Raw genomic sequence first — 27,854 nt, 5'->3', positions numbered from 1 at the left:
TCGAGCCAACATCGGCACGACGCGTGTATATTGTGTGTATCAGCTGAGAAAAAAGCAGATTAGTTTTAACCGTCTGTTGCTGACAAACCAATTCGAGATTCGCGCTTTCCTTGCTGCCGATCGGCAACCACTGTGTTTTTGTGTAATATCATTTTTCTTTTGCTCAAAATTTGTATGTAGTTGGTGTGCTGTGACAACCTAACCTAACGCTATTACTACACTACTATAGTACTGCTGCGCTGCTTGACTGCTTAGGTTTGTTTACATGCGAGCGTGGAATTCGAAGGTGCCTGTTGCTTATCCATACTGAGGCTGCATTAATTATCTGATGGAAATCGCTGATGATTTTTGTAGTTTTTCACGAAGATGGAGAAATTTCATGGAAATAAGAGAAATATTTCTACGATTATACCTAAGAGGTAACATTTAGTTTTATTCGGCATTAGTTTTGTATTATGACTGTTGATCCGAATTGTTGTTTTGATAAGTGTTAAGTGACAGTAGCTTGCTTATTTATATTTAAAGATTAGATTATTAAGGTGAGATATTTTTTAAACGTTATTTTTCCATTTAAATATTAATTATAGAAATAAATTTATACAATAACACATTTTGATTGACATTTTGTGAGTTATTTTATTTTTGAAGAAGTTTTATAAAAAATGACAAATAATACATGCGTATCTTTTATTATAGTATTTACTTAAAAATTTTATTATTCAATAATAAAGTATCTAAGTGAATTTTTATTTATTAAATTAAATTTGATTTCATAAATTACATAAGTTTTTTTATTGTCAAGTATTAGATTTTTTAATATAATGTAAATATTTACAATTTGCAAAGAAATAATAAGTGCGCTATAAAAACAAAAAAATTTAATACAGTGCGATAGATTTTTTCCACATAAAAATAGAGGAACCGAAAATAGATTTAGAGATAAACCATGCAAATAAAAAAAATAAGCGACGTAGTGGTTGGCCGTCAAAAATCAAAATACAGAAATCGATTGAATATGACTCGGATAGGAGTACATTTGACGGTCAGTGGGTGAGAAAGGATGACTGAGATGTAGGGGATCGGGTCAAGGTCAAGGACGAGTGCGAACCAGAATTTCAAGGTTGTGATGCAGGTAATTTGAATTTGAGGATTTGAATTTTATACAGAAAGCAGTGGCGTTAAATTGATTTTTATTTTTTTCAATTTGCTATTGCTGCAGATGATCAATTGTATTTTGAGAATTTAGTAATTTTTAAAATTAAAATTAAAATTTTTAATTTTTAAAGAGACTGAAAATTTCTCATGTAAGATCCTTATTTTTTTTACTTGATGAGAATTCCAGATCAATAAATTAATTAATTAAAATTAATAATTGTAGGCTTTAGTGGTAATATGAGCGATCGATTTTTTCCGAATATCAAAGAACCTTTAAATAATTTTCACGAAATTGTTTCTCAAGATTTGAACAATGACAAAGCTAAAGAACTGTATTTTGAAAAAATTAATTCTAATATTCTGAAAAAAGAATTACAGAAGGAAAATCAATTGAATCAACAGGTAAAAGAAAATTTTACGAAAAGTGCAGTCATAAGTGACAACGAAGAAAACTGTAAGATGTCCTTAAGGAAAATATTTTGAAATTAGACTTTAATTATTCTTTTTTAACTAGAGATACTTTTAGATTCCAAAAATGAAGCAGAAAAGAGACACCACTGTATAAACTGCGAAAAATCATATAAAAAAAAATGCCATCTGAGTCGTCATGTTAATCACGAATGTTTAATGAGAGTTAAGAGTCCAAAATACCAGTGTTCCGATTGTCATATACATTTCAAGACTACATGTGCGATGGAACGTCATTATGCAAGTAAACATTTGAAAAATGGTGAAAAAACTTCCTGTGATGCTTGTCGCAAAACTTTTCGCAATCAGAAGACGCTCAATAGGCATTTGAGTAAAAGTCCCTGCAATGGGGCCCCAACGAATACGCTGACTTGCAAAGTAATGGTCATATTTTATTTATCACAATAGCATAAAGTTTTTTTGTCTGTCTAAATGTAAGTTTCTTCTTTAAGTCACAAATAATCAAACATGCTTCTGATGTCATTATGTAAAATACAAAACGTATAAATGATGTCATCAGTATCTTTGATTCACATTGCGTGTCTTGATCTTTGTTCATATTCATCTGATAATAATTGTTTTATTATTTTTGCCTATTTCCGTAAATGTTGTTACATTAAAATAATTGTTGATTTCTGGATTTCAAAACCAACCCGCTTTAACTAACACTTCACCCTCCATAGAATTGCAATAAAGAGTATCGATACGCAACCAGCTTATGGCGTCACGAGAATTACGAATGTGAAAAAATACCACGTTTCGGCTGCGCACACTGCGATTATATGTCCCTTCAAAAGGGCAACATAGTTAGACACTTTCTACGTAAGCATGCCGATGAGTATGAACGAATAAAGTATAGCTGTCCGAAGTGCAGGAGGATTTACAAGAATGAATTTACTCTGAAACGACACGTCAATTTCGAGTGTGGCAAGGATCCAGCATTTTTTTGTGCGTTTTGCGAATTCAAAACTAAGAGAAAATTCAGCCTTGATAGACATATCAGGCACAAGCATTAACTGATTAGTTAATCGCCAGTTACATGCAAGTTGTTAAATGCACTAATATTTTTAATGTACAATTGACTGATAGATTATAAGATTGATAATAAAAAGAGACATGTGTTTTATATCAAAGTGAGGTGTTTGATACAATATTGTATTTTATATATTTTATGTGTTCTATTAAGGAGTTCCTACATATTAGGATTAATTTTTTATTGTAAAAATTTTATGAAAATCTTATCGCGATTTTTTGTAAAACTTGACAATAAATATTACTTTCATAGCTGAAAAAATATATTTTTATACAATTCCCATCATTTCTCAAACACTAACCTCAAGAAACAGTTGACCTTAAAAAAATGTGTGCTTCGGTGCACATTTTTAGGTGGTTGATTTTTCACGATCGGTAATATCTTGGCATTGTATATTTTTCACAAAATAAAGTGCATGCTATGTGTAGTTTTCTCTTAAATTTAATAATGACTTACAACACCAATTTGATTATGTTTCAGAACCTATTCCATCAACAGAATTCATTACAGTAAAAGAGGAAATAATTGATATCTCTGATGACGATGAAAAAAAAGTACACATCATTGGTATGTTAAATTTATTTAACATACCTATTTTGATTGAAGAAAATATATAATATATATATTTTATTAATATAGAAAATGAAAAAGATGGCGAGTTACATTTACCAGGTACTTCCCATTTTCAAGAAAAGAATCCACTTGAATTAGTTACTAGTTTCCCAAATTTAGCGACAACTAGAAAAATACATAACAAATATCGTGAGTGATTATTTTTCCTATGCAAATGATAGAACTGAATCGTCAAAGAATTAAAAATATACTTTAATCATTACAGATTTGCATACTCGCATGGAGCTGTATTGTCCAATGTGTACACGAGTATATGCCAAAATTTACGGCCAAAGACAAACACACTGTCCGAATTGCAACGAGTGGCTTTATTCTCAGTGTATGAAATGTAAACGTCGTTATCGTCAATACAATGACATAACAATGCACCTAAAATATGTTTGCGGCAAAGAAAAACGTTTCACTTGTCAATTATGCCTCTATAAAACCGCGCGTTCAGATCGCATGAATGACCATATGAAAGCTTTACACGCTGAGAGCTTGCCAGAATCCGATTTTAAATGCGAAAAGTGTGACAAGACGTTTAAGCTCAAGCGATACTTGTCGGAGCACATGGCGCGCGAATGTGGCAGTTTACAATTCAAATGCAATTACTGCGACTTCAAAAGCAAGTACCGCAAGTCATTAACAAACCACGTAAAGAACCGACATGAAAGGGACGACAGCGTATCGTTCGACTGCCAAAAATGTGGAAAGATTTATCGTACTAAGGGTGCACTTAAGAAACACGTGGATACGATTTGCGGCAAGGCACCGACACTTCAATGCGAACATTGCGAGTACAAGACTTATCATAAGTATCCGTTGTTGGCGATACACATGCAAAGACAACATCCAGCTGTATACGGAAAAAATGATTTCGTTTGCAGGTATTGCAAGACTAATTATCACTGCATGTACATACTCAATCGACACTTAAAGGATGCGCCGATTTGCGCACTCAAGGAAAATATGAGAATAAAAGCTGCTGAAAAGAAGAAGAAAAAGAAGACGAAGTTCTAAAATTATCATTATTTTTTTGAATAAGAATAACTGTACCAATTATTTATTTTACATTCCTTGTAATCGTTAATATGAATATACTTCTAAACAACTTATTTAATCTAAGTTATTTGTAGTGATATTTTGTAGCAATTATATCAGACTTACTTAATAAAGATATGTCACGTACTTCAAAGACATATTATTATTATAATATAATGGTGGTTATGCATGTATTTTACGTATAATATTCCTTGGTGCCCCACGGGTTTTCAAATAAATTAAGAATCCTCACTTACCTACCCCTTCCCTGAAATCTAACACGTTCCTAATACACTTTTAATAATGCTCAATTGTATTTCCTTAGGAAAGCCTGTGAAAGAATTGTTGAGATTAAAAATCATAAATTCGAATGGGCTTTATCGATCGTCCAATCAACTAGAAAATTTCACAGGTAATTTATAATGATAAATATATCAACAATTTAAAAATTCAAACTAATTAGATTTTCTTTATATCAGGTCCGTCTTTGACAACAGTGCCAACTTTGAATAATAATAATACCAAAAACAATAAAGTGAAGGATAAGGATGCAGATTATATTAATTTGGAACAAAACCAGAAGCTAGCAGGTATATTATAGTTCGATACCGATATTTTTGATAATCGCTAATGCAAATGTAAATTTGTTTATCACTTAAAGAAATTGAAATGATCATGAAAGATGAATATGACGATTCACCGCAGAATTCTTTTGATTTTATACTACCAGATTACCCAAGTACGTTAATTTCTTATGAATGAACACTTGCTGAATTTTATAATTAATAAAAATTAAAAATTATTTATCTTAAAATAGAAGTCTATGAAGATGTCGATCAAAGTTCACCAACATTCGATTCAACAAACTATACATATAAAAATTCATCAACACCCACTGCAAAATTCTGTAAGTTATCAACCCATTAAATGCAGAGGCAAAAAATAATTTTCCCATCTCAGATATATTTATTTTCAGCTTCAAAAGATCTAATCTTACTTTACTGCCAGCACTGCAACTGCACATTTAAAAAGCAACACAACGTAAAGCAAAACGAATGCGAAAGATGCGAGAGAGCTCTTCAGTATCAATGCGTCAACTGCGACAAACGTTACAATCACCAACGAAGTGCGATATCTCACGTAAAATTGGAATGTCGAAATCGTTTGGGTTTTGGTTGCGTACTTTGCGATTTTCGAACGAATCATCGAAAAGGACTTGTGGCGCACATCGAGAACGCTCATGCAGCTTATGATCCTAACAAAGCTGTCAGTTGCGATCAGTGTAAAAAAGTCTACAAGAATTATAAGAATTTGAGAAAACATCAGTTGATCGACTGTGGCAAGATGCCAACTCTACAGTGTGATCATTGCCACTACAAAAGTAATTACAAGAGCAGGATCAGAGAGCATATCAAGTGTAGACATATGTTGGAATTTCATGAGTTTCACAAATGTTCGAAATGCGGCAAGAGATACAAGACTACCAGTTATTTCAGAAAGCACGAAGCTTTTCTCTGCAAAAAGATTGCCAATGTCGCTTGAAATACCAAAATTATTTAGTCGAGATGTAACTTTATTTGATCATTGATAGCATTTTATCAATGTTATTTTAATTCATGAAGATTTTATTTGTTAGTTTTGATGGTTACTTTTGTTGTCAATAAATGCTTATGGAAATAAGCGTTGTTGCCTTTTATTCCATATCCTTCAAATTTTTCCAAAATTTACAACTTTTGCAATATATTTTATCTTTTAATATTTTTACTATGCGAATATTGTAATGAATGATTTTTTTTTTCGTAGTTTGCTCAGTCTTGGTATCTAGAGCATGCGAGTGACATTAGATGAAAAATAAGCGAACAAAATTAATAATTTTTTTCTTCGACACAACTTATATTTCAGGCGACGCATCGAAAGCTGTCGAGGAGAAAATTCCGAATAAAGAAGCTGACGGTCATCTGAACGGTATGCATATTTATAAGCTTGTTAGATTTTTTTAAATGGTGCAAATGGGTATTGATTTAACTTAGGAAACGGTGTTCGAGAAACTGTGATCAAAAGAGCTATAGAAATCGTGGAGCCGTACAAAGAACGCCTCGAAAGATATACCTGTGAGTAATTTTCCTGAATCTTTTTTAATTTAAACGTCGCTAACTTGAATTTCTTTTTTTTGAATAGGTCCTCCAGAACTGATTCTTTTACATTGCTCACTGTGCAACAAATCCTTTGAGAAACCTCCGCGTAAAAAGATAATCACCTGTGAGAATTGCGGCACGTGTCTGTTGCTTCAGTGTTCCAAATGCCGGAAAATCTTTCGGAAATACATGACGCTTTATTGCCATTTAAAAGCAATCTGCGGCAATCCTGAGGTAATCGAGTTGAAAGAAGGTCGTGTACCATGTATCGATTGCGGTACCAAGTTCGCCAGTTTCGAGAATTTACGTCGTCATAAAAAACTCACCTGCAAACGTCAAGCTGCCTACAAATGTCAATATTGCTCATTTACAAGCAAATACAAGGCTTCAGTGGAGCTTCACGAGAAAGGACAACATCGTGAGGTCACCACCGATGATTTGTTCAAGTGTGAATGGTGTGGCAAAAGTTTCAAACACTCGCAGACTCTTAAAAGACATCGAAAGTTTAACTGTGGCAAAGAGAAAAGTTTTTGCTGTGGGCATTGCGATTACAAGTGTTACCTTAAGTATCAATTGAAAAACCACATGAGATCTCGTCATGAGATTCTTTTTTTTGGAATACATGAATAAGATAGTTTCATGGAAAATATATAGATTTACGGTAGAATTCCAAAAGTCTGATGTATTAAGCAATACTTAGTTAATTAAACTCCAATAACCCAACTATATTAGGATTAATCTTTTTGATATAACACTTTTTTCGTAGTTTTTAGAATCTTTTTTGACAATTTTACGTACGCGTTATACTTCTAAGCTGTCGATATTTGGATATTCCAAAGTTATATAGCTTATATGCGGTTTTTGCATTTATACACGACTTCTACTTATATAGGCTTACAGTCTGTTATAGTGTTTATCGACTTTAAGCATGCCATATTACACAATGCAATTGTGCTTTTTTATCCATATTTAACTCTTAAGATATTTACTGATATTTCTTACTATTAATATAACAACCAAACTTATAACGTGACTATTAACTGTCAAAGTTATCTTCATGTAAAATTCCAATTGTTATACAATAAAGTTTCAAATTTACTTCAAATGAAATTTTCCAATTTGACACCTATTTTATTTTGAGCCTGTACTTTTTTCTAATTGAAATAAGGTTAAGTGAAAACTGATTGTCGTTTCTGACTAACATGCTATTTATTTTTTCAGATAAAATGAACTGAGTAAGTGACGACAACTGTAAAAAATATTATACTAATAGAATGACTGTTAGAACAATATCTTTAATATCTGAAGAAATATCTAACGAAATTGATTCGAAAAAGAATGGCTGGACTAGTATAGGCCGAGTTTATATAGAAAATTTGTTTAATCTTTGTAAATTTATAAAACTACCTATTCGATTATAATTTTATAATATAATTTTATAATGACATGAATAAATATTTATTTTTTAATAATTAACATTTATTGTTTATGACTAACCCTTCAAGAGTGACGAGATGTATAATATTAGACTACTGCAAACTGTAACAGAACGGCAGTGACCAATTAATTTTTAAAGGGACGTAGTAGCTAGATTACAAAAACATCACTCAATTCACTCCGAATATTACATTATTCTCTTTCAGGTTTTGAATTCTTTGTAATTATGTCAGACATGCACCATTCGGATTGATTTACGAAATGGTACATGACTGAGCTATTTTGAATAAATTCATAACTGAATAAAAATAATGTAATATTAAAGGCATGTCGGTAAGCGTCGATAACCCTATGTATTTTATATTGACTTACCACCTCCCTTTAAGGTCGAAGTAATAAAAATGTGGCTCAATTAAATTCATTAGATCAGATAATAATTAGTTACTTTGTTTTCAGATTCATGCGCTCGTTTCACTGATGGTCATTCAGAAATTGTATACATTGTGGAAGCCTATAGTTACAATACCAGAGGTAAATTCTTTAGATGTGGTTTTAAATTAGTGATAAGATGATATTTAAAGTAATTTTTATTGTAGATTTGACTAACGTTATAAAGACGTATTGTCCAAACTGCAAACGCTCTTACAATAGCTCATCGGAGTTACGAGTGAGTATTTGTCCAGAGTGTGTAAAGCCATTAAAGTATCAGTGTATCAATTGTAATAAAGTTTCAAAAACATATGGTTTTGCTAAGTGTCACCTGGAACATTATTGCAAGAAGAAGGAGCATTCTCCAGGCTAGATAAAAAAAGATAAATATACTTTCATATGATGTATGACAGATAATATTTTCATGACTGTGTACAAAATAAACATATCTTCAAATGTTTACTTAATCTTTCTTTATTGATTTCGTCCTAAAAACATCATCTCATGAAAAATTAGCATGGAAAATTATCTCATCGATTGTGATTTTTTTAAATATTTTAACTTCGACATCTTTATAAATACATCTGTTCCGTCCATGGTTTCATTTACATGAAATGATTTGTTTTTAACATAAATAATTTTTTTATTTTACAGATTGTAATACAACTAAGAATAACAAAAAGATTTTATGTTATATAGGAACAAAGTTTACGTATAAAAAAATTCCTCCTGTTGATGCAACAAAATTTTAAGAATTTAAGAAATCAGTTTTCATTTCCGAAATTATTTAAGACTTTTATCTATGAGAATGTGAGGTATTCACTCCCATTGAACTCAATCGCATTTAAAAATCTATAATATTAGCTTATCTAGTTGAATTATTACAGGTGTTGTGTCCGCCATGCAGAATAACAAATCAAAGAACGTTGAAAATATAGTTATTTCAGAAGTCCAAAACTGGTTCGATCGTGTTCATAGTGCGAGAATGCTTGCAATTATTTTTTGTGGAGAAATATATTACATAAAAATTATATTTTTAGGCTTTTTTTATCCAGTATGCCAAAATTGTAGTATACCTCTCTCTTGTAAGAAAAGCATCTATAGTGGAGAAAGAAGATGATGCTCCAAATATAATAAAATCTATGCGTTTTAATGCAAGCGCTGTAAAATCATCTGCAAAACTAATATATTTACCCACGGTCATTATTTCTATGAGGAAAAATTTTATGAAAACTAATTACTGGAAAATAATTAAGTGTTTCTTGAAGTTGATGAGCTATATATATAAGTTTTATAATGAAGTGCAAAAATTCTAAAAATAAAAAGTTGATTTTTTAGTTAGAATGAATACACATTTTTCACTTAATTTTTTTTTTACAAAGATTTGTTACTCATTCACTATGATGCATGATCGTCAATGTATAAATGTTAGCACGTTGATATAGTTTCAATGAAAACGACTGCCTGCCAAATGCACTTATGTTTTAAGTAGTATGATGGTAAATTTCAGCTATTTGAATATGTTACAGAAACATGTGATTCAGATTCAGATGATAACGCCTTGATAATTGACGAATCGGTGACAAGTACCATGGCAGAGAGAAAATGGAGTAGCCGAAAATTAAGTAATGTCCTTTTACTAACCTTGAGCGAAAATTCTCTTGTGAATAAAATTCTTTATGGAACCTCACTTTTCAGGACTATCGCAGATGTTCCAATTCTGTTGTCCAACATGCCGAACCTATAATGTGATTTCGCCATCGCTATTGCAGTCAACGTGTCCAACATGTCGTAAATTTTACGAGTATCAATGTACCATTTGTAGAAAATATTATAAAAGTCTCACCTCGATTTACAATCACATGAGTTACGAAGAAAATCGCACGAAATATACCTGTCCATATTGTCCGTATCAGAGCTGCCGACGCAAGATCATACGCCAGCATATAGATCATGTCCATAAACCTAGCAATACACAACAGACACCTGAAATGATCAATAACGCGATGTTTATGCAACAGTATTGACTGCGATAAAGAAATCAAACATTTGGAACATTTCTCAAGCAATATATGTAGAATACCGTATTCGTTTTGTTTGTCGCGACTATTATCGTAAGATTATATTTATTTGCACTTTTTACAGAGTTTTTACAATAAAGTAGTGATACGATGTGTCAGATAATGCTTATTGATTTATATTTATATTTTCAGCTGTATAGTAATATTTTTTATACACTATTTAAATGAAAAATAAAGACCTGCTCTCTTAATATAATCTAATGTTCTGTCGCATGAAACAAAGTCCATAGTTAATTTTGTTATATTATAACTTGAGTTTCTTTATTTATATATACATATATATATCTTGTTTATATTTTGTATATTTTTACAGTCATTTCATTTTACTGGTGATGGTCTCATCTCTAAAAGTAACTAGTTCTTATACATTTATACATTATTATGCACCTAATTTACTTTCTCTTTTCTTTATTCAAAAAATTTTTTCTTTTGTTTCTCTTCATTTTTAATGCCATTATGAATCGGTGCGAATTACTTATAAAAATCTCTGCCTACAGGCAAACCCAATCGCTTGAGCACGATATCTCTGCTGCATCGGAACTTCAAGCAGTTCCAAAAGAAGCAACGCCCACTGACTCGCAGCCGTAGTGATCAGCATCAACTTCGCCTACCAAATCGCGACGAGTTGGAAATTGAACCGATCGACGACGATGCTTCGTCATCTCGTGATAGTCTTGGTTTTCCCGCGTCTCTCGGTCTTGTCTCGCGTCACCAACTTGAACAACAACAACGACTGAAGCAAGAACAACAAGAGCAACGACAACAACAGGCTGCGGTATCCTCAGTTCAGGAACCAAGCCAACAACGAGAGTTCAAATGTCGATTCTGCGGTAAAGGTTATAGGTGGAAGAGCACTATGCGGAGGCACGAAAGTCTGGAATGCGGAGATAAACCTCCGTCGTTTCAATGTCCCCAGTGTCCTTACAAAGCTAGGCAGAGAGGAAACCTCACTGTGCATTACAAACGACACCATCAGTCGGGATAATTTATAATTGGTCATTTAATGAAAATATTTCAAAAACACAAAATAAATGAATATTGATTACGCAATTCAAACTTTGATGTTAAGAGTCATAGGATATTTGAAGACAATAATACTAGCCCAACAGGTGCCAAATCCTAGTAAAGATGACTTTATATCTTTACCTAAAAGTCAAGATCATTCGTCGAGATTTCAAAAAATACTTTTCATAATCAAGTGCATTCCAATGCTTATAATCAATATTCAAGCAAAAATAATATTACATTTCAATTTTTGTGTTTTTTACACAATAGTATACGCTTTCATGCAGAATAGATCACTGAACGGTCAATTTTAAATAGCATTAAATTTTAGGGTAATTCAAAGCTATAAGACGCGGTCCAGAGATTTTTTCTTTAATAGTACTTACATATTATTAATTTATTATCTGATCGAAAATTCAACGACTGAGTTGATATTGCTCTCTCTCCCTCTCTCTCATCTCTCTCTCTCTCTCTCTCTCTCTCTCTCTCTCTCTCTCTCTCTCTTTCTCTCTCTACTTAGAATATAAATAAGATAATTCAAACGAATACGTAAATATTCATTGTTTGATAAAATGTAAGATTGCTCACAAGAAAATACTCATACAAAGCATTCATTACTTAATGTAATAGCATAAATAATGTAATAATTTATACGACCTATTAAGGGAATTCAGTACTGGGATACTTCACTTAATGCAGGTAATAGTTTATTCAGAGCAGTATAATGATTCTGCTATGGATTATTTCAAGACTTGAGTTATTTATTTATCAAAAAATAGCTTAATTTATTCTGTTTATCTATCACACAGCATATATGAATAAGATATATCGATTTTAAACTGTGCGAAAGATTTTACATTTAAGTCGTATTTCTAGATTGAAACATGGGGTTGGTTATAATAAACGTTAAAGTTGTAGTATGATAGGCAAATGAAAATTAAAATAACAAAAATAAAATTTTTATATTACAAATACACATGTTGGATTAAAATATTCAATAGATCTGTGGGAGCGAAACAATTTGTTTTTTAATGAAGATTAATTAGGAAACGTTTATTGGACACAAAAATAATACATAACTATGAGTAGTGTTTCGTTCTCGGAATAAAAGAATGTATTCCTTTGCCCTTGGAGAAATCTCAACACGTAAATGATGAAGGTACGAATGCTTTCGACAAAGCTGTAAAAATACAGTATATTTTTCATATAAAATATAATTTTTCAACATTCCATTTTAAAACGAATGCGCTTTAAATTGAATATGTATATAAAACTAAGATCCACTATATGATATTTTTGGTAATTTTTTTTGTGAAAATTGTAAGTGATCAAAATTGTGCCTTGAAAGAAATAAGCGCATAAGGTTTATAAATTACAAATCGGAATCATTCATCGTGTTATTAAAACGTGAAATTTTTCTTCAGATAATTATTTTTAAGAAAGATAATGTTCAAATCACGAAAGTGAACTGCTTAATTATAGATATAAGGATGGTTATTTATCAATGAAACTGTCATGCCAGATTATTGTTTTATATAAATGGTGTTATACATATCTAAGTATTAAGTATTGTAAAACCAAGTGTCTGATATTTATTGCGACTCCACATTCCTGTAAACGGCTACTGTAGTACTTAATTATTAATTTTATAATTTAATGTATTAATTATATAAAATAATTTTGTGTGATTATTGCACATCAAAGATAATCACTTATACCATTTATAAGTGATCGTAATAAATGGGCTCTTTATGAGGTTATTTTGAAAATTAATTGTATTCGAAGGTAAAAGGTTATAATAATGTATTCTGATAATTAATTGAACGATATTTACTATTGTGAAAATTTATTATTGAAAATTAAAATTTATTTTTACATGCATTTATATACCATGTCCTATCATTTACTTTGTAAGGTAATATAGTTTTTATACCAAACTATGTAGAAGGTACTTAAATATAAAATAATTTTTTTAATGAAAAATCTTTTCCTTATTCAAACCTTTTTTAACCTTACTCATCTCGAATTAAATTTCAACTTTAAAATCAGTAGTAATTGTAGCAATAGAAGTGAGTAGTTGTTTAAAAGTCACAGTTTTCTTAGAATAAATTACTTCGACACTTATATGACAAAATAATTCGTATTTTTTTTATTCCCTACTAACACACAATAATTATATTTATTTATTTTTTTAGTTGAGATTGCTCCTAACGCATGCCTGACATCGCTTTCGTTACCAAATACGTTGTTTTTGCCATTGAATGGTGGACCAATAATTCTTTGGAGAACAGCCAGTTGTATAAATCAAGAACGGAATAATTTGATTTCAAATAATCAAAAGTTAAGCAATCAGAAAGCATCAAAAGATTTTGTTTGTCACCAATGTAATAGAAGCTACAAGTATAGAAATAGTTTGAGAAATCATCTGAAGTATGAGTGCGGTAAAGAACCTCAATTTCGGTGCCCCTACTGTCAATATAAGGCTAAGCAAAAAATAAATGTTAGTAAACACGTTAAGCGACAGCACTTATTAGAAGTGAAATCTGACATAGTTAATATTTAACCAAATATGATCAATTTTAAGCAATTACGTTGACCGATCTTTGAATTTTTTACGTAGATGTCAGTTTATACTAATTTACATGACGATATTTCCAAGGAACATAATTAAAATTAGTAAACTGATGTATTTTTCCCAATTACGATTTGACAAAAAATAAATTTGTATATATTTCCTAAGTATGCGAGAGTTTTATTTCCCGAAATATCTCTTATTTGCAGTAAAAATTGTTCAGATTATTACACAAATTAATAACAATTAATAAAACAGTTTTCTTTTATTTCTTTTTACAGATATTTACCCCCAAAATTATGTAACTAATCGTACCACTCGTAACCTATATCCATGCATACTGTAATAGTGTACAATTAAAACAAACAAATGTGGTGCACCTGAAAAATTCCGTTCATCAACGAAATAGATTCTACTTTATTAGTTTGATTATTGAATAAATACTGGACTAAAAGTAAAACTGTAATTTCAGAACAATACCATAAAACTATACATTATATCATGCTTAAAGCGAAATTCATATATTATATTGCACTATTAGCGCACTTAGTTGTGTCATCATTAACTGCCCATTCTATTTAAGGAAATTATATTAGTATCAGTGATTTGATTGCTTTTTTAAATCATACCTTTTTAAAAACCATTCCATAGCAGTATTTGATGAATTAACAAATTGAAAAATATATACATTGCCTAAACTAACAAAATATTTTATTTTCAGGAAAAGCTGTGAAAAAATCACGAAGATTTATCAGAACCAACGGGCCAAAACGCAACTGCAAAAATGAAATCGCCGAAATAATTATAGGTAAATTATGTTACTCCCAGCTGTCTTTCTAAACTTTCAATAAAAGACTTACAATCGTAATTTGATTTTAGATGATGATACAAGAACAGTGCGTGAAGTCCATTACGTTAGAGAAGAAGTGACAATCTCGTCAGATTCTTCAGACAACGATAAGAATAAAATTGAGGATAGTCACGATAGACTAGAAATCATAGGTACCAAAGAAAAATGAACGATAAATCTTTTCTTACGCTTTATATTACGCATCTCATTCATTATTTTCGATTATTCCAGATCACAGCTATGAAATGAGCTACTGCCGAAATTGTAATAAGAGTGAGAGATTCGTATACTTGGGAAAAGGCCAAAGTTGCGACGCGTGTGATACATTGTTGGAATTTCAATGCGAACGCTGCGACAAAATTTACAAAAATATAAAATCCTTACGATTCCACTTGAAACACGACTGTGAAAAAGTACCAGGATTTAAGTGTGCGCAATGTGATTACAAAACCACCCGAAAAGCAAGCTTGCAAACTCATATCAAGTGCAAACACACAGTGGTGACGAAAAGACATGCTTGCGCCATCTGTGGACGTCAATTCAAACATCGCTTTCACATGTTGACTCATCAACGTCATTGCGGTCCAGAAAATAACATTAAGTGCCAATGGTGTGATTATACTACCGACAATAAGTGGGGATACAAGCAACACGTAAGAAATATCCATACGGATCCAGCAAAGCTCGACCTGTACATGTGCATGATCTGTGGCAAAAGATACAAACATTTAAATAGCCTGAAAAAGCACAAGATTGTGTGCTGTTTTAAAGGTACATGCGCTCATTGTGGCTTTGAAACGTCTCAAAAAGCAGTTCTTCTATCGCATATTAAAAGCCATCATTCTAAGGAATTATTTGAACAATTGCACGCATTATCGATCGAACCGGTTGAGTTAATCATATCATCTGAGAAAACAAAAACTACCAGGTCATCTGATAATTTGACCAAAGATGCAAACTATTCGAAAACGACAGAAGTAACCACAGAGTCAAGCAGTCGCATTCCGAGGAAAAAGACTGTTCCTAAAAGATATATCGATTAGAATTATCGAAGTAACTACGGAGCAGAATCACTATATTCTTTTGTGCAGGTACCAGTATATTTCAAGTTTCATCTCTTGATCAAAATAAGATCCAACCACTTTGCAGCTGCTTAATTATATTGCCATAAGGCAAAGTTCCATGACGAAATCAATTAAATGTTACGAAAATCTTAATTTTAGAATATATTCATTTTAATGTATTTTGAAGTTGTATGTGTAAACACTCAATTTTTAATTTTAATCTGTATATGCTTCTTAGCTACAATTATACATATTAATCTTTTTATCAGTATCCATAATATTTAGATAGGAATGAATGCCATGAATTTCACAACAATATGTTCAAAAATTTAGGCAATAAAACATTTACTCAAATTTTACATTAACAAAGTTGTAATTTTTTTTTAAGTGCTCTATAAATTGGTATGATGAATAATCATGTTAAAATATCCCTTATACCATGTATCATACTGTTATGAATATAAAATATTACAACGAAATAATAAATAAAATGATCTTATGTACAACAAATTAAATAAAATGTTTCGTATGCAAGTATAATAAAATATTTATAAAAATAAGAAAATGGAGAGTATATTTAACCAAGGTTTGATTTAACACAAAAAGGTTACCCAATACTCAAAGCATTGTTATTATAAAAATACTTTTCGGAATATAGTTGATGAAGATGGATGAACGTAATATGCTTGTTGTTTTCTTTTTAAATTAACCAATTAAGCTCACATAAATATATGGCAAATTTTTCTTTCTTTCGTGTTCTGTAACACTATTAACATAATAATTAATATAACAGTTTTTTCTTTGCGAATTTTTTCAATAGGAAGTTAAAAGATTACTTCCATGATAGCAGGACAGCATAAAAGTTTGAAGAACACTCACAGCTGCAAAAGTCCAATTTGTCGTATCAACCGCATCATGAATAGCATAGCAGAAAGATGACTGCCGAATCATTAGCCAATATACCTAGCAATTGTGAAAATATTAAATTTATTAATTAGGTGTGCCTTAGGTAAGATTCAGTATTGTTGGACTTCTAAGGTAATCTCAGACAAGGCACCTTGGTACTAGACTCAAATCTCCCTAATAGGTTACTTTGATACGTTTGATATATACGTAATTAGAAAAACTCCTCAATATTGTTTATATAAATAACTTGCATTTTTAGATAAAATAATGTTTGTTGATATATAAATATAATTATATTTTGTTGATAAAATTACAAAACTGACTAATTAAATCTTGTATTTGTTCATCAATAACCATAATTTCCTATTTCTCATATATATCATTGCTTGTAGAAATTTCGATAAATTAACTAAGCTTATTGGTGTTTTAGGTTTTCATTTTTGATTGGGATATCCAACAAATTGAAGAGTTTTACATATAAAAAATACCGTAGATGAAAATTTGTGGCGACAAGTTTGCTATCAATAAAATTCCAATTCATTAGAGTTTAAAGTTACGGAACTGGATGAATTAAATATATTGTATACTTCTCTACGACTCCATCAAGACTATAATTTTTATAGATGAAATTGTTTTTAAAGCACAAAGTAATCTAATAAATAATATTAATTTTAAACGTAGAAAAACTTTTTTTTTGTTACCAAACCTTTATTATTTTCTTTATATTATATATTTGCAACAAAAATAAACATTTTTTAAATAGTTTAAATTTTTAGTTGCTTATTTATTATGTATGCTTCTTTCAACTCTGAGTGTGGGATGGTTTTGTTTATTTCGGTGTATTTTTATGAGTTGTACTAACAAACATACGTTATTTTTATTGTATTGATAATTTATATTGCGTAATAATACATTTTCAACTATTGGTAATATGAAGTTTTTTCCCAGTTTTACTTACTAACACTTCACATCACAATGCTTTGTATTTTAATATAGCAAACAGATAATTACTAAAGGCACTTTATTATCACATCACTATTTCATTTTATTTCCAGATTACACAATCGAAGTGAAACCGTTGTTGAAAATTCGGGAAATCCGATCTCTGAAAGACTATGATTCAGAAGGTATAAATAACTTTCTTGAAAATTAAAAAAAGTTTTTAAAAAACTAATACCCAATACGTTTTTCATTACAGATGAGGACAAAAATGAAATTTATATTAAAAGCGAGACAAATTACTTGGATTACAATGAGTTCGAGAATGATGATAATAATGATGATAATGAAGATGATTCAGATGATGAAACATATGATCACACGAAAGATGATGATGGTGAAATATTGACACATTTTAATTTAAATCTTTCAAGTCTGTAAATTTTATAAGAATCGATAAGCTTATTTTCATTCAATAATCAAGTATACTTTTGTTTACAGATGACATGTCTATACAGAAACTCGATATACAAGCACATCGTAATTCCAAATTGACAAGGCAAATGATTGGTTAGTATATATTATGAAAGGAAAAATAATTCTTGTTTCATTTATAATATTCTGTTAATTTTTCAGATCAACAATGCCTTGTCAATTTCTACTGTAAAGCATGTAACAAATCGTTTCCACGAGAACCGTGTACTCGATCAAAAAATTGTACCGTCTGTCAATCGCCTTTGTTATTTCAATGCTCTCGTTGTAATGACAAAATCTATACTGCTTTGCAATCCGCTCAGCGTCACGTTCAAGGTGAATGTGTAAATCCTCAGATGTTACATTGCCTATTTTGTGATTACGAAACTCCGAGAAAGTATCGTTTGATTGGCCACATCGAACGTCGTCACGGAAAAAGTACCACTATTCAACGAAAAAATCCCAATATTGTAAGGAATGTGGCGAAAGACTTAAAATTTGTTAAAAGGAGACAGCGTAAGAAGAAGTGTCCCAATTGTGGAAATAAGTTTAAAACCAATGTCAGATATGAAAAACATGTTATTAGATGTACAGAGAAACTTGGAAAGACTGAGTAAAATATGCATTATTTAATTTATGGTTTATCTTAAACTTCCAATGAGTTATTATAAATAAATCAATCAGAATATTTTTGATATAATAATTAAATGATTGTGTACTTCAATATCAAATATTAAAATGTTTACTTTGTTGTATAAAAATATTTATAAATATTATTATAAATAAAGAATATCCGATACATATAGTGCAAAATTTGCGCAATTATGATGCTGTTACATTCTCAGTCGTTAAGATACGTAAAAATAAAACATGCGTAACACTTTTCTCAACGAAATGTTTTTTATTTGATTTTAATTCCATTGTACTCCAATATCAAATATCAAATTCAATGTAGTTTTCTTTGTATATTTATAAGTTTTTAGTTAATGCTCGTATTGTGAGTGAAAAGTAGATAGCAAATATAGTAGTATAAAAGTAAAATGTTGGTGATGTAATTATTTTTAGAAATTTTTAAATATTACCATTCTATATATTATCAGACTGACTTTTGTACATTTAAAAATATATGTTTGTTAGTATACTTTTCCTGGATTTTTTATCATTTACGTAAAATTCATTCCTCATAGATGATGAATTACGTAAATAGTAGTAACACTAATTTGATAATTTTATATTGTTCAAGGTATACTACTGAATACTGGTCGTAGAGTGAACGATCCTTTAAATCATAACTCTATCAGTGAATCCAAAGGTTTGTATATCTCAACATTTACTTTCTTCAATCTTCTATGTAAAGTATTAAAAAACTGTAAACTATTACAGAACCTGTTCCTATGTATTATCCGGGTGAGCAATTTATAAAGCAAGAAGTCATATATGTTGATGAATCTCACGATGATGGTGGATTTAGTAAGCTAAACTTGTTTTATTACACGCTATTATTTAATATATTTAAATACCAAAAAAATTTTTTTCAGTTTTCAATGACTGTAATGATCATACAATTGATAATTTTATTCAAGAAAATTCAGTAATTAAACATGACGAAAACGAGAAATTGGCCGACGAGCTAAGCGAACCCGGTAAATATTATTGCATCAAAGTATCTTTTTTTTATCATTTTTATGAACTGAATTTATATTTTCAGGTAAATCAGTTCGTGATAAAATAATGGTTCACTGCCAAACATGTAACATAACTTCGGAAAAGCCAGCGTGCTACAAGACCCGAACTCCCCACTGCGGTACTTGTAATACTGTTCTAACCTGGTGTTGCGTCGTATGTAACCGTCAATATGCCTTATATGAAAGTGCTCGCAGTCACGTTCGTTTCGCCTGTTGTGGACGCAATCCACTATATTGTTCTCATTGTAATTTCACGTCGACGAACAAATACAATCTTCTGTCTCATTTAAAAAACGTGCATGCCGAAACCGATTTACCAAGCTGGCATCGATGCATCCGCTGTAAGCGTCAATACAAGCATAGAAAGCACCTGCAACGGCATGAACGCAGTTGTGGTAGAGTACCACATATCAAGTGCCGTTGGTGTGGATACAGGTGCAAGAGGAATGATCATCTCACTCAACACATGAAACATAAACATCCTGATATGAATGCAGATGAGAGCAGAGTTATGACTTATGTTTGTCCTGGATGTAGCAAAAAATACAAATACAAAACATCGCTGGGGAGTCATATGAAACAGTGCCTTGAGTACAATAGTCAGTCCATTGTTGGTATCCCATCTGTCATTAATGTTATCTCACTTGCCAATAATACCATTTGAATTTCATTATTTCTTATGTGTGTAGATTTAAAAATTAATTTTTTACATATATTTTCATTAATTTTTATGAAATATTCATTGTGTGAAAAAATCTATTAAATTTTTGGCATACGTATGCGAACAAACTAATATGTGGGGTTAAAAATATTTGATGTGTGATGATTGTCTGAATATCTTTAAACTTTCCTTTATGAAATATTATAATTTCGCAATATCGATATAAATAATATCTTCGTATATGTAAGATGAATTTATATTCAATAAAAAGAAAATCTTGATTAACAAAAATTTATCTATTCACTTTTTCACTATACAAATAAAAGAATAATTTATATTTGTTCGATTTTTATTTTCCTTTATTATTAAAAAACATTTCAGGTCATACAACGTTTTTTAATTGTTTCAGCAAGATGCACCGTAAATAAATATACGTTATTCACGTTTACTTTGCCATTAAAATAATATATAAAATATTTTTGCGTAGCAAAAAAAAAGAAAAAGAAGCAACGAAAAAAATTTAGTAAAAGTTTTGAAGAAGAATGTAGAAAACGTCGTAAATTAAAAAATATATCAAAATTACAATAGCGATAACAAAATTATTATACATTTGTATAAACTATACTGTTATGGATAATAGAAGAATAACTTTTTCTTTTATTTGCCACTACTCTGTTTTAGAAAAAAAACTTTAAATGGAATTAGAAACAAAGTTCGTCATAAATAACGTTTTAATAACCTCATCGTGGAAAACTAATGATAATGACGACAATGATATATCTTCAAAAAAACGATAAAAATAAAAAACGAGGACCATCTCAAGATAAAAATTTCTAAGTAAATATTTGATGTCAAAAAAGTTCCAAAGACGTTTCCTGCTCGGTAACTCTTAGAATGGTAATCATATGATCTGAAATTTAAATTATTTTTTGTTAAAGCGATAACTCTAATATATTAAATTTTAGATGAACATGAAGATAAAGAACTGGATTTGCATCTATTGGAATTATACAACGCTCATGTTATGATGTTGTTTGAGAAATTTGAACATGCATATCAATGTCGTGCTGAATTGGAACATGCATGTCAATGTCGTGCTATCCAGTATACCATTTTTGGTTTTAGATTAAATTTCATTCTGAGTCATTTCAGACCTCGTGATCAAGGTATTCACAATGACTGTGCTTCCTGTCGTTTGTTGGTCGACTTCTGTTTCGCTCGTTCTCGCAATTAACGCCATAAAGTCTATTTATGGCCATTGTGCGAATTTGTAAAACATTGAATTTATGAGCAGCACTCGAAACAGCGAGTATTCTAAATTTTGAACATTATACTTATTGTGAAATTGTAATGATGGACTGCCATGAGATTAAAGTACAGCATTGAACTCTTTTGTAAAGGTAAATAAATAGGTGTTTAGTAGAAATTATAGTGCCCATTTTTTTTGTTATTAAAAATAATCTCGATAACCTTACTAAATTTATTAATTTATTTATTGATTTCCAGAGTCATATATATTAATAATATACATGAGAAATTAAAAAATTGTAATCCAGTAGAAGATGTAGTGTCCTATATGGGCAAATCGTAGAAAATTTTGATTTTTTGTGTTACTCGCTTCTACACGTGTGTAGGCATGAGTTTGGTCAAGTTGTAATGGCTTAAATTTAAAGATCTGCAACATCGCATATATATCAGGAAAAAAATTATTATCAGTTCAATATTATTTTTTGCATGCGACTCTGAAGGTTAAAAAGGCAAAAAGTCAAAATATTGATAAATTTTGCATGTTACTTTGTAAAAAGAAAAATTTCGAATTGATGTAAAATGTGGAGCATTGTTTGAATTCTTATGAAACTTTCAGGAGTAATTGTATTTACAATATCCTTGAAGAAATATCTTCATTTTTTGATGTGCCCATAATAAAAAACAAATAGGAGTCGCTGCAAGCTTTGTTACTAGTGTTTTAATGAATTTGATAATTGTCGATTTTCGCTTATAACGGTTAAAGCATTCCATGAATCATAACCAATTTTTATCTTTAATTGACGCTTAAGCAAAGCTATTCATGCATCAAAAAAGTGTGTGCTCGCTAAAACTAGCCTTTGAATCGATGTGAAAGATCGAAATATCTCGTGAAACTTTTTTTCAAAACTGTCAATAATCACTGAGTTCTATTCAATATCACGAGTTAAAGTTCATAACAAAATGCTAACTTGATTAAATTTATTATTAAGAGGATATGGCTATTATAAATTTTGTTAAATTTGTTGTTTTGTTTAAATAGGGAATATTTATTATAGTTTGTTATTATTCTATGTTCATCGCAACTTCTTAATGTAAGAAAAGTGATGAATATATTGTTGTTGGCTCATGTTTTATCGCGTATTTTCATTTAAGAATCATTTCCAACATTATTATAAATGATAAGTGTTTTGTGTGCGTGTGTGTTGTATGTGTAAGTGTATGTTTGTGTATATAGATATGTATTACATATGAAGAAAGACACAGATATGTAATATTTTCGGCACTATTATACTGTTGATGAAAAAAGAGTCGTAGCTGGTGGAGTATTTTATAAAAAATTAAGCACAGCTATTCTTTCAATTCTTACACTAAGTTCAATGGTCCTGAACAAACTTCAAAAGTAGGCTCCAATAATTGGCCTATTCTATTTTTTTGACGAAAAATCAAAAGTATTTAGGATTTGCCTGGAGACCGGTCTCCAGGCACTTAAAAACTAAATTAACTCTTTGTAAACATTTGCACTATTCTTCACCAGAATTTGATGAGATGTTGTCTAGCTGTACTGTAGTACACCATTGACGCTTTACTGTATTTCTTGCGTATGAGATGTATTCTATTGAACTGAGTCTTCCCGGGAATGTAAGACCAATGGCACATGTTACCCTGTAATCAGGGAACATAATTTGATGTCGGTGAATAGAGTTACATTTACATTCTGAAGTGAAAACTATGTCATTCAAAACTATTAAATCTCTATTCTTTAGTCGTGATTTTAAGAATTAAACTGAGTTGTGAAAAATCTGTTTTCCTTTTCAACCTCTATCGAAGTACAGTAGAACTTTGTTGTTTTCTATATAGTCGATATCCCCATTAGTCATCCATAGATAGTTTGGACGCTGTATTAGTTTCCCACAGACTAATTGTGCTTTTAAAATTTTCGCCTTTATGCTGTTTTCTACTGTCATCTTATCTATTTAGACGAAGATAGTTTCAATTGGTTTATATTTACAAATACTTATGTTAGTAGTAAATTCTAGTTCAGTGAAAGTAGATTATGTAAACTGTATGTATGTAATACCTAATTGCTTGTGTTCAAGATGATGGTGAGAAAAGCGGAAAAAGTATAGCTGTAAATTCGAGTGTATCATTTTATTTTAAAACTGGTTAACAAAAAGTACAAAATAAAATTAATCTACGCAGTTATTTCACAAGTAACTAGCTTAGCTGAGCGGTTGTTTGACGACTAAGCTGTCGTTTTCGTTGGCTGCACGAGTAGCCCGCATTGCCGAATTTTCTACCCTTCCCTCTGTATTTTAGCGCAACCCCCAATAACCCATCGCCGCTGCAGTGGTGGGCCTTCGGGACGTGCAGTCTCCTATCCTTTGGCCTCTTATTTGCCGCCTTCGCTGTCTCGCTCACCCCTCGCTCGCCAACCTATCGGCCTAGGGCAAACCTTGTGCTTGTTGTTATTAAGAGTGTCCTGATAACTGGAACTTCTGTTCCAGAAGGGCGCAGCCTTTTCTTGTTGCTGCTTGTAACTGGTGGTTGTTACGGTGACGAGATGCCCGAAGCGCTCGTCGACGTTAATGGGTCAAGCTTAGGGTGGGCAGAAGCCCCAGCGCATACCATCCCGCCCTAGCTATAAAAAAAAATAAGGTATCGCAGGTTGCCTTGTATACTCTTTTGATCGCCACTTTGTAAATATTAGCTTTACAAACATTATCCTTACACCGTGAGGCTTGTATATTACGCACACACGCCCCTACCCGTCACCGTCAACTTCTGGGTTTTTTTCCGTGTTGGGTTTTTCCGTCGCCGTCAACTTCTGGGTTTTTACGTCGCCGACAGTTCAGTTATCCCCGCATCGCATCTATTGCGCTCTAAACGTTTAATGGCTGAGCACGCCATCCTATTTCTTTCCCCTTTTTTTAAAAGTGTCGACGCGCCTAATCTTCGGTCACCACGCGCACGCTTTAATCCCTCCGGGTTTTGTACGGTCGGCATCCTCAACAGCAGGGGTTTATTTTCTTTATAATGCTTTTTATTCAGGAACTTAAAAGTTAATTGTGAGGTTACCCATTTGTATGTCATCTCTATAATTACGTTTAATTCTTTCATTGGTTTCATTTGCATTTTTTGTTGTGATTGCTATGGGTTGTTTTTTATTTATTTTCTCAATTCCGTTTTTCTAATGTTTGTATTTTCTATTATCTTATATTATTATATTATATTATTGAGCTTATTTGGTAGATTATTGAAGAGTGATATGGCTTTAATGTAACTGTTTTTAATACTTAGTTGTTTCGTTCTTTTAGGTAGTTGCAAGCTATTGTCTCTCGTTTTCTTAAATTTGTTTTTATATATATTTGAGATGAATCGACATAATGATGTAATAATGAACCCAGAGAGAAGGTTTGATTAATATCAAGTGAATTTTTTTCTGTTATAAATTGATTTTAGTTATTCTTTTGAGTAATATTATTTATGAGTTTTGAAGATTTTTTATTCTACCAGGATCTGCTCCACCCCAAGCTATTATTCCATAAGTAATGTCTCTATGAAATTATGCATAATAAATCATTCTCAATGTCTCAGTGTTCCTTATTCTTCATAGTTATATATAGAAAATAAAAGTCAGGTTTTTTGTTTTCTTACATAAAATGAGTAGATGCTGATTCCTTCTTTTATTGCTATTAATAGTAACTTCTAGATATTTTATATTATTAACTATACTAATGTTTTTGTTTTGTATTAATATATTAAAATTTGTTGGTGCACTATTATAGTTATAACAAATTATATATAAGCTGTTTTATCTATATTATATGATAGTCTATTGAATTCAAGCCAATAACGCACAACTTTTAATTAGTTATTCATTTTGTCTTTAACTTCTTGTCATGTTTTATCTGTAACTATAATGCTATATTGCTATAATTTACCTGTGTCATTTGCATAGGAGAGTATTGTTTTATCTAGTATTGTTGTTAATATATTGTTAATGTATAATACGAAGAACAACGGTCCAAGTTTAGTAACTTATGGTACTCCCATGTCTACTGTTTCTATATGACTATGTTTGTGATTCATTCTTATTCTTTGCTTTCTATTTGTTCAGTAACTCTTAATAAAATTGTATACACTGCCCTTAATGTCATAATTGTATATCTTTTTTAGCTGAATATTTTGCCAGATTTAAAAACGTGATTGCAATTTGATCGCTAAAACCGAGTTACTGAAAGATTATATTCGTAATATAATTTAGACCGTCTTTAGTGCTCGTATTTTTCTTGAATCCAAATTAATTGTTTGATAATAGTTTGCAATTATCGATAAATGTTGTACTTCTAATGTGTATTATTTTTTTGAAAATTTTCGCTAAATTAGATATCAATGAAATGGATTTATAATTTGTTGGTATGTGTCCGTTATTTGCTTTGTATATGAGTATGAATTCCACCTCTTAGTAAGTTAGGCCATATTTGTTTTTTGATACTTTTATTTCTATATCTAAGATAACAAGTGCTAACGTGATTAACTAATATTTTTAATATCTTGATGTTTGTTCTGTTTACTCCTCCATTTTTCATTTTCATTTTTTAATAATATTTCTCATTTCGCAATCATTTGTTGAATTCAAAAATATACTGTTAGGATTCATTTCAGATAGTTAGGGTATTATTCAGTGGTTTGATGATTTTATAAGTTAGTTCTTTCTCGATATTGCTAAAAAATGTGTTCATTTTGTCGTCAATTTTAGTTGTTTCAGTGATTTTCGTATTATTTTCATTTATGTACTCAATATTATTTAATTTCTTTGGATCTTTACTTAATTTACTGTAATTACAGTCCACAGCCTCCTTTGAACAAATTATCATTTGATCAGACAAATAGAAATATCCTATTTTTGTTTCTTAATATATTAATTTTGTTTCCTTTTAATAAATACAATCTTACTTTCTTCTTAATAATCCTATTATCACTTTCGTGAATATTAAAATATTTGTTAAAAATATAAACTTTCAAAACCACAAGTTAAGTAACTAATTTTTAATAAAAGTTTTATTAAAATTGTTAAATAGCTATAAATATATCATAGTTAATGAATAATTTTGTATTTTTTGAATACATAAACGATATTTACTTTATGACATGTTCTCCATACGTAAATTTTTATTTTACATAGCTTTTATTGATTCCAACATTTTCAAATTTGCTGAAAATTTAATTACATTAATTTTTACATCATATTGTTCGTAGCTGTGGATTAAAAATTTTAAGTTCTATTCATTTTCTTAATAGAAACTCTAGTATCCATGGCATTTGCTTATAATAAAGCTTTATTAAAGCAACATAACGAAATAATAATTCTTCATAATCGTAATAATCTTATCTTGTCATCCTGTATTATTTTGTTTAATAATTAAAAGCGATATATCTCAAGCGAATTTTTCATAAGTAAGATGTGTGTGATATACAAAATACTATGAATATATTATGTTACAATTATACTTTTTTTAACATTATAATATTAAAAAAGAGTATAATATTAATGTTGTGACTCTCCTATTTCACTATAACAACAAAATTTTAATTGATGTAACTGTTTTTTTAATAATTTTAACTTTACCTTTTTCAGTAGCTTCTTAGAAAATATAGTGTAATTATTTAGTAATAATCATCTATTTTTCTTCCCTTTATTGTTAATGTTACGTACTATAAATTTTAGATTAGTGTTCATTGAGGATTAAACTTCTAAGTGAGTTGAACAAAGTTGAAATGTATCGAAATTCACCAGAATGTAAAATTGTTCGCGTTTTTACACCTTATTTTTTACTCTAAATTTAGACATTTTTCAGAATCTATGACGTTTTAATTGGTACCCGTAGAAGTAATACCTCTAGATAAATGTTGTAGGAAGATTGTCGTACAAATTAATTAGGCTTTCTTAAGTGTAGTACAATTTAGTTGATTTATTAAATTAACTGTAGCACAGTTATTCATGTTTCAATTCTTTAATCAATGTAACGACTATGATGATCATTTCCATGGTTCCC

The 27,854-nt window shown here is 30.4% G+C and overlaps 5 protein-coding genes across 9 annotated transcripts; all 5 read left to right on the top strand.

The window, feature by feature from the left end:
* On the top strand, positions 1 to 4,344 carry LOC131666907 (zinc finger Y-chromosomal protein-like). Of its 4 annotated transcripts, none has more exons than XM_058939979.1 (5): positions 1 to 142; positions 256 to 419; positions 3,137 to 3,223; positions 3,296 to 3,418; positions 3,495 to 4,344. In XM_058939979.1, exons 2-5 carry the CDS (start codon positions 329 to 331, stop codon positions 4,289 to 4,291), a joined length of 1,098 nt encoding a protein of 365 aa, XP_058795962.1. In that variant the 5' UTR covers positions 1 to 142; positions 256 to 328; the 3' UTR covers positions 4,292 to 4,344. The 4 variants fall into 4 exon arrangements, 2 of the variants coding, with proteins under 2 accessions (XP_058795962.1, XP_058795961.1); XM_058939978.1 differs by having other exon boundaries at positions 230 to 419; XR_009302150.1 differs by lacking the exons at positions 3,137 to 3,223; positions 3,296 to 3,418; positions 3,495 to 4,344 and adding exons at positions 1,029 to 1,132; positions 1,220 to 1,305 and having other exon boundaries at positions 230 to 419.
* Positions 4,345 to 4,498: 154 nt separating this feature from the next.
* LOC131666952 (zinc finger protein 776-like) lies at positions 4,499 to 5,981 on the top strand. 2 transcript variants are annotated; one of them, XM_058940074.1, is made up of 5 exons: positions 4,499 to 4,724; positions 4,792 to 4,902; positions 4,974 to 5,051; positions 5,130 to 5,219; positions 5,298 to 5,981. In XM_058940074.1, exons 1-5 carry the CDS (start codon positions 4,616 to 4,618, stop codon positions 5,852 to 5,854), a joined length of 945 nt encoding a protein of 314 aa, XP_058796057.1. In that variant the 5' UTR covers positions 4,499 to 4,615; the 3' UTR covers positions 5,855 to 5,981. The 2 variants fall into 2 exon arrangements, with proteins under 2 accessions (XP_058796057.1, XP_058796056.1); XM_058940073.1 differs by having other exon boundaries at positions 5,289 to 5,981.
* A 262-nt stretch (positions 5,982 to 6,243) lies between these two features.
* LOC131667020 (zinc finger protein 91-like) lies at positions 6,244 to 16,169 on the top strand. Its single transcript, XM_058940171.1, has 7 exons — positions 6,244 to 6,277; positions 6,343 to 7,072; positions 10,892 to 11,224; positions 13,595 to 13,957; positions 14,693 to 14,779; positions 14,851 to 14,973; positions 15,053 to 16,169. Exons 2-7 carry the CDS (start codon positions 6,637 to 6,639, stop codon positions 15,862 to 15,864), a joined length of 2,154 nt encoding a protein of 717 aa, XP_058796154.1. The 5' UTR covers positions 6,244 to 6,277; positions 6,343 to 6,636; the 3' UTR covers positions 15,865 to 16,169.
* A 1,597-nt stretch (positions 16,170 to 17,766) lies between these two features.
* Positions 17,767 to 19,148, top strand: LOC131667019 (uncharacterized). Its single transcript, XM_058940170.1, has 5 exons — positions 17,767 to 17,773; positions 17,847 to 17,918; positions 17,990 to 18,163; positions 18,232 to 18,300; positions 18,367 to 19,148. Exons 1-5 carry the CDS (start codon positions 17,767 to 17,769, stop codon positions 18,819 to 18,821), a joined length of 777 nt encoding a protein of 258 aa, XP_058796153.1. The 3' UTR covers positions 18,822 to 19,148.
* Positions 19,075 to 20,823, top strand: LOC131667018 (telomere zinc finger-associated protein-like). Its single transcript, XM_058940169.1, has 5 exons — positions 19,075 to 19,078; positions 19,448 to 19,516; positions 19,588 to 19,674; positions 19,743 to 19,847; positions 19,913 to 20,823. The coding sequence occupies exons 1-5, from the start codon at positions 19,075 to 19,077 to the stop codon at positions 20,551 to 20,553; spliced, it is 906 nt and encodes a 301-aa protein (XP_058796152.1). The 3' UTR covers positions 20,554 to 20,823.
* The last annotated feature ends 7,031 nt before the right edge of the window (positions 20,824 to 27,854 follow it).

The sequence above is a fragment of the Phymastichus coffea genome, unplaced genomic scaffold, assembly GCF_024137745.1.
Source record: "Phymastichus coffea isolate CEN01 unplaced genomic scaffold, Cenicafe_Pcof_1.1 PCOF00062, whole genome shotgun sequence".
In the NCBI taxonomy this organism is placed as follows: Eukaryota; Metazoa; Arthropoda; class Insecta; order Hymenoptera; family Eulophidae; genus Phymastichus; species Phymastichus coffea.
This window is presented reverse-complemented; position numbering and strand designations above follow the sequence as displayed.

What these genes read in the sequence shown, in the direction of transcription:
- LOC131666907 (XM_058939979.1), top strand. Translation starts at nt 329, where the DNA reads ATGGAAATCGCTGATGATTTTTGTAGTTTTTCACGAAGATGGAGAAAT. An exon ending in TCTACGATTATACCTAAGAG is followed by an intron (nt 420 to 3,136) that starts GTAACATTTAGT and finishes ATTATGTTTCAG; the next exon opens with AACCTATTCCATCAACAGAA. An exon ending in AAAAATACATAACAAATATC is followed by an intron (nt 3,419 to 3,494) that starts GTGAGTGATTAT and finishes TAATCATTACAG; the next exon opens with ATTTGCATACTCGCATGGAG.
- LOC131666952 (XM_058940073.1), top strand. Translation starts at nt 4,616, where the DNA reads ATGCTCAATTGTATTTCCTTAGGAAAGCCTGTGAAAGAATTGTTGAGA. An exon ending in ACAAAACCAGAAGCTAGCAG is followed by an intron (nt 4,903 to 4,973) that starts GTATATTATAGT and finishes TATCACTTAAAG; the next exon opens with AAATTGAAATGATCATGAAA. An exon ending in TATACTACCAGATTACCCAA is followed by an intron (nt 5,052 to 5,129) that starts GTACGTTAATTT and finishes ATCTTAAAATAG; the next exon opens with AAGTCTATGAAGATGTCGAT.
- LOC131667020 (XM_058940171.1), top strand. Translation starts at nt 6,637, where the DNA reads ATGACGCTTTATTGCCATTTAAAAGCAATCTGCGGCAATCCTGAGGTA. An exon ending in GTTCAAATGTCGATTCTGCG is followed by an intron (nt 11,225 to 13,594) that starts GTAAAGGTTATA and finishes TTATTTTTTTAG; the next exon opens with TTGAGATTGCTCCTAACGCA. An exon ending in CGATAGACTAGAAATCATAG is followed by an intron (nt 14,974 to 15,052) that starts GTACCAAAGAAA and finishes CGATTATTCCAG; the next exon opens with ATCACAGCTATGAAATGAGC.
- LOC131667019 (XM_058940170.1), top strand. An exon ending in GAAAGACTATGATTCAGAAG is followed by an intron (nt 17,919 to 17,989) that starts GTATAAATAACT and finishes TTTTCATTACAG; the next exon opens with ATGAGGACAAAAATGAAATT. An exon ending in TTTTAATTTAAATCTTTCAA is followed by an intron (nt 18,164 to 18,231) that starts GTCTGTAAATTT and finishes TTTTGTTTACAG; the next exon opens with ATGACATGTCTATACAGAAA.
- LOC131667018 (XM_058940169.1), top strand. An exon ending in CTCTATCAGTGAATCCAAAG is followed by an intron (nt 19,517 to 19,587) that starts GTTTGTATATCT and finishes AAACTATTACAG; the next exon opens with AACCTGTTCCTATGTATTAT. An exon ending in TCACGATGATGGTGGATTTA is followed by an intron (nt 19,675 to 19,742) that starts GTAAGCTAAACT and finishes AATTTTTTTCAG; the next exon opens with TTTTCAATGACTGTAATGAT.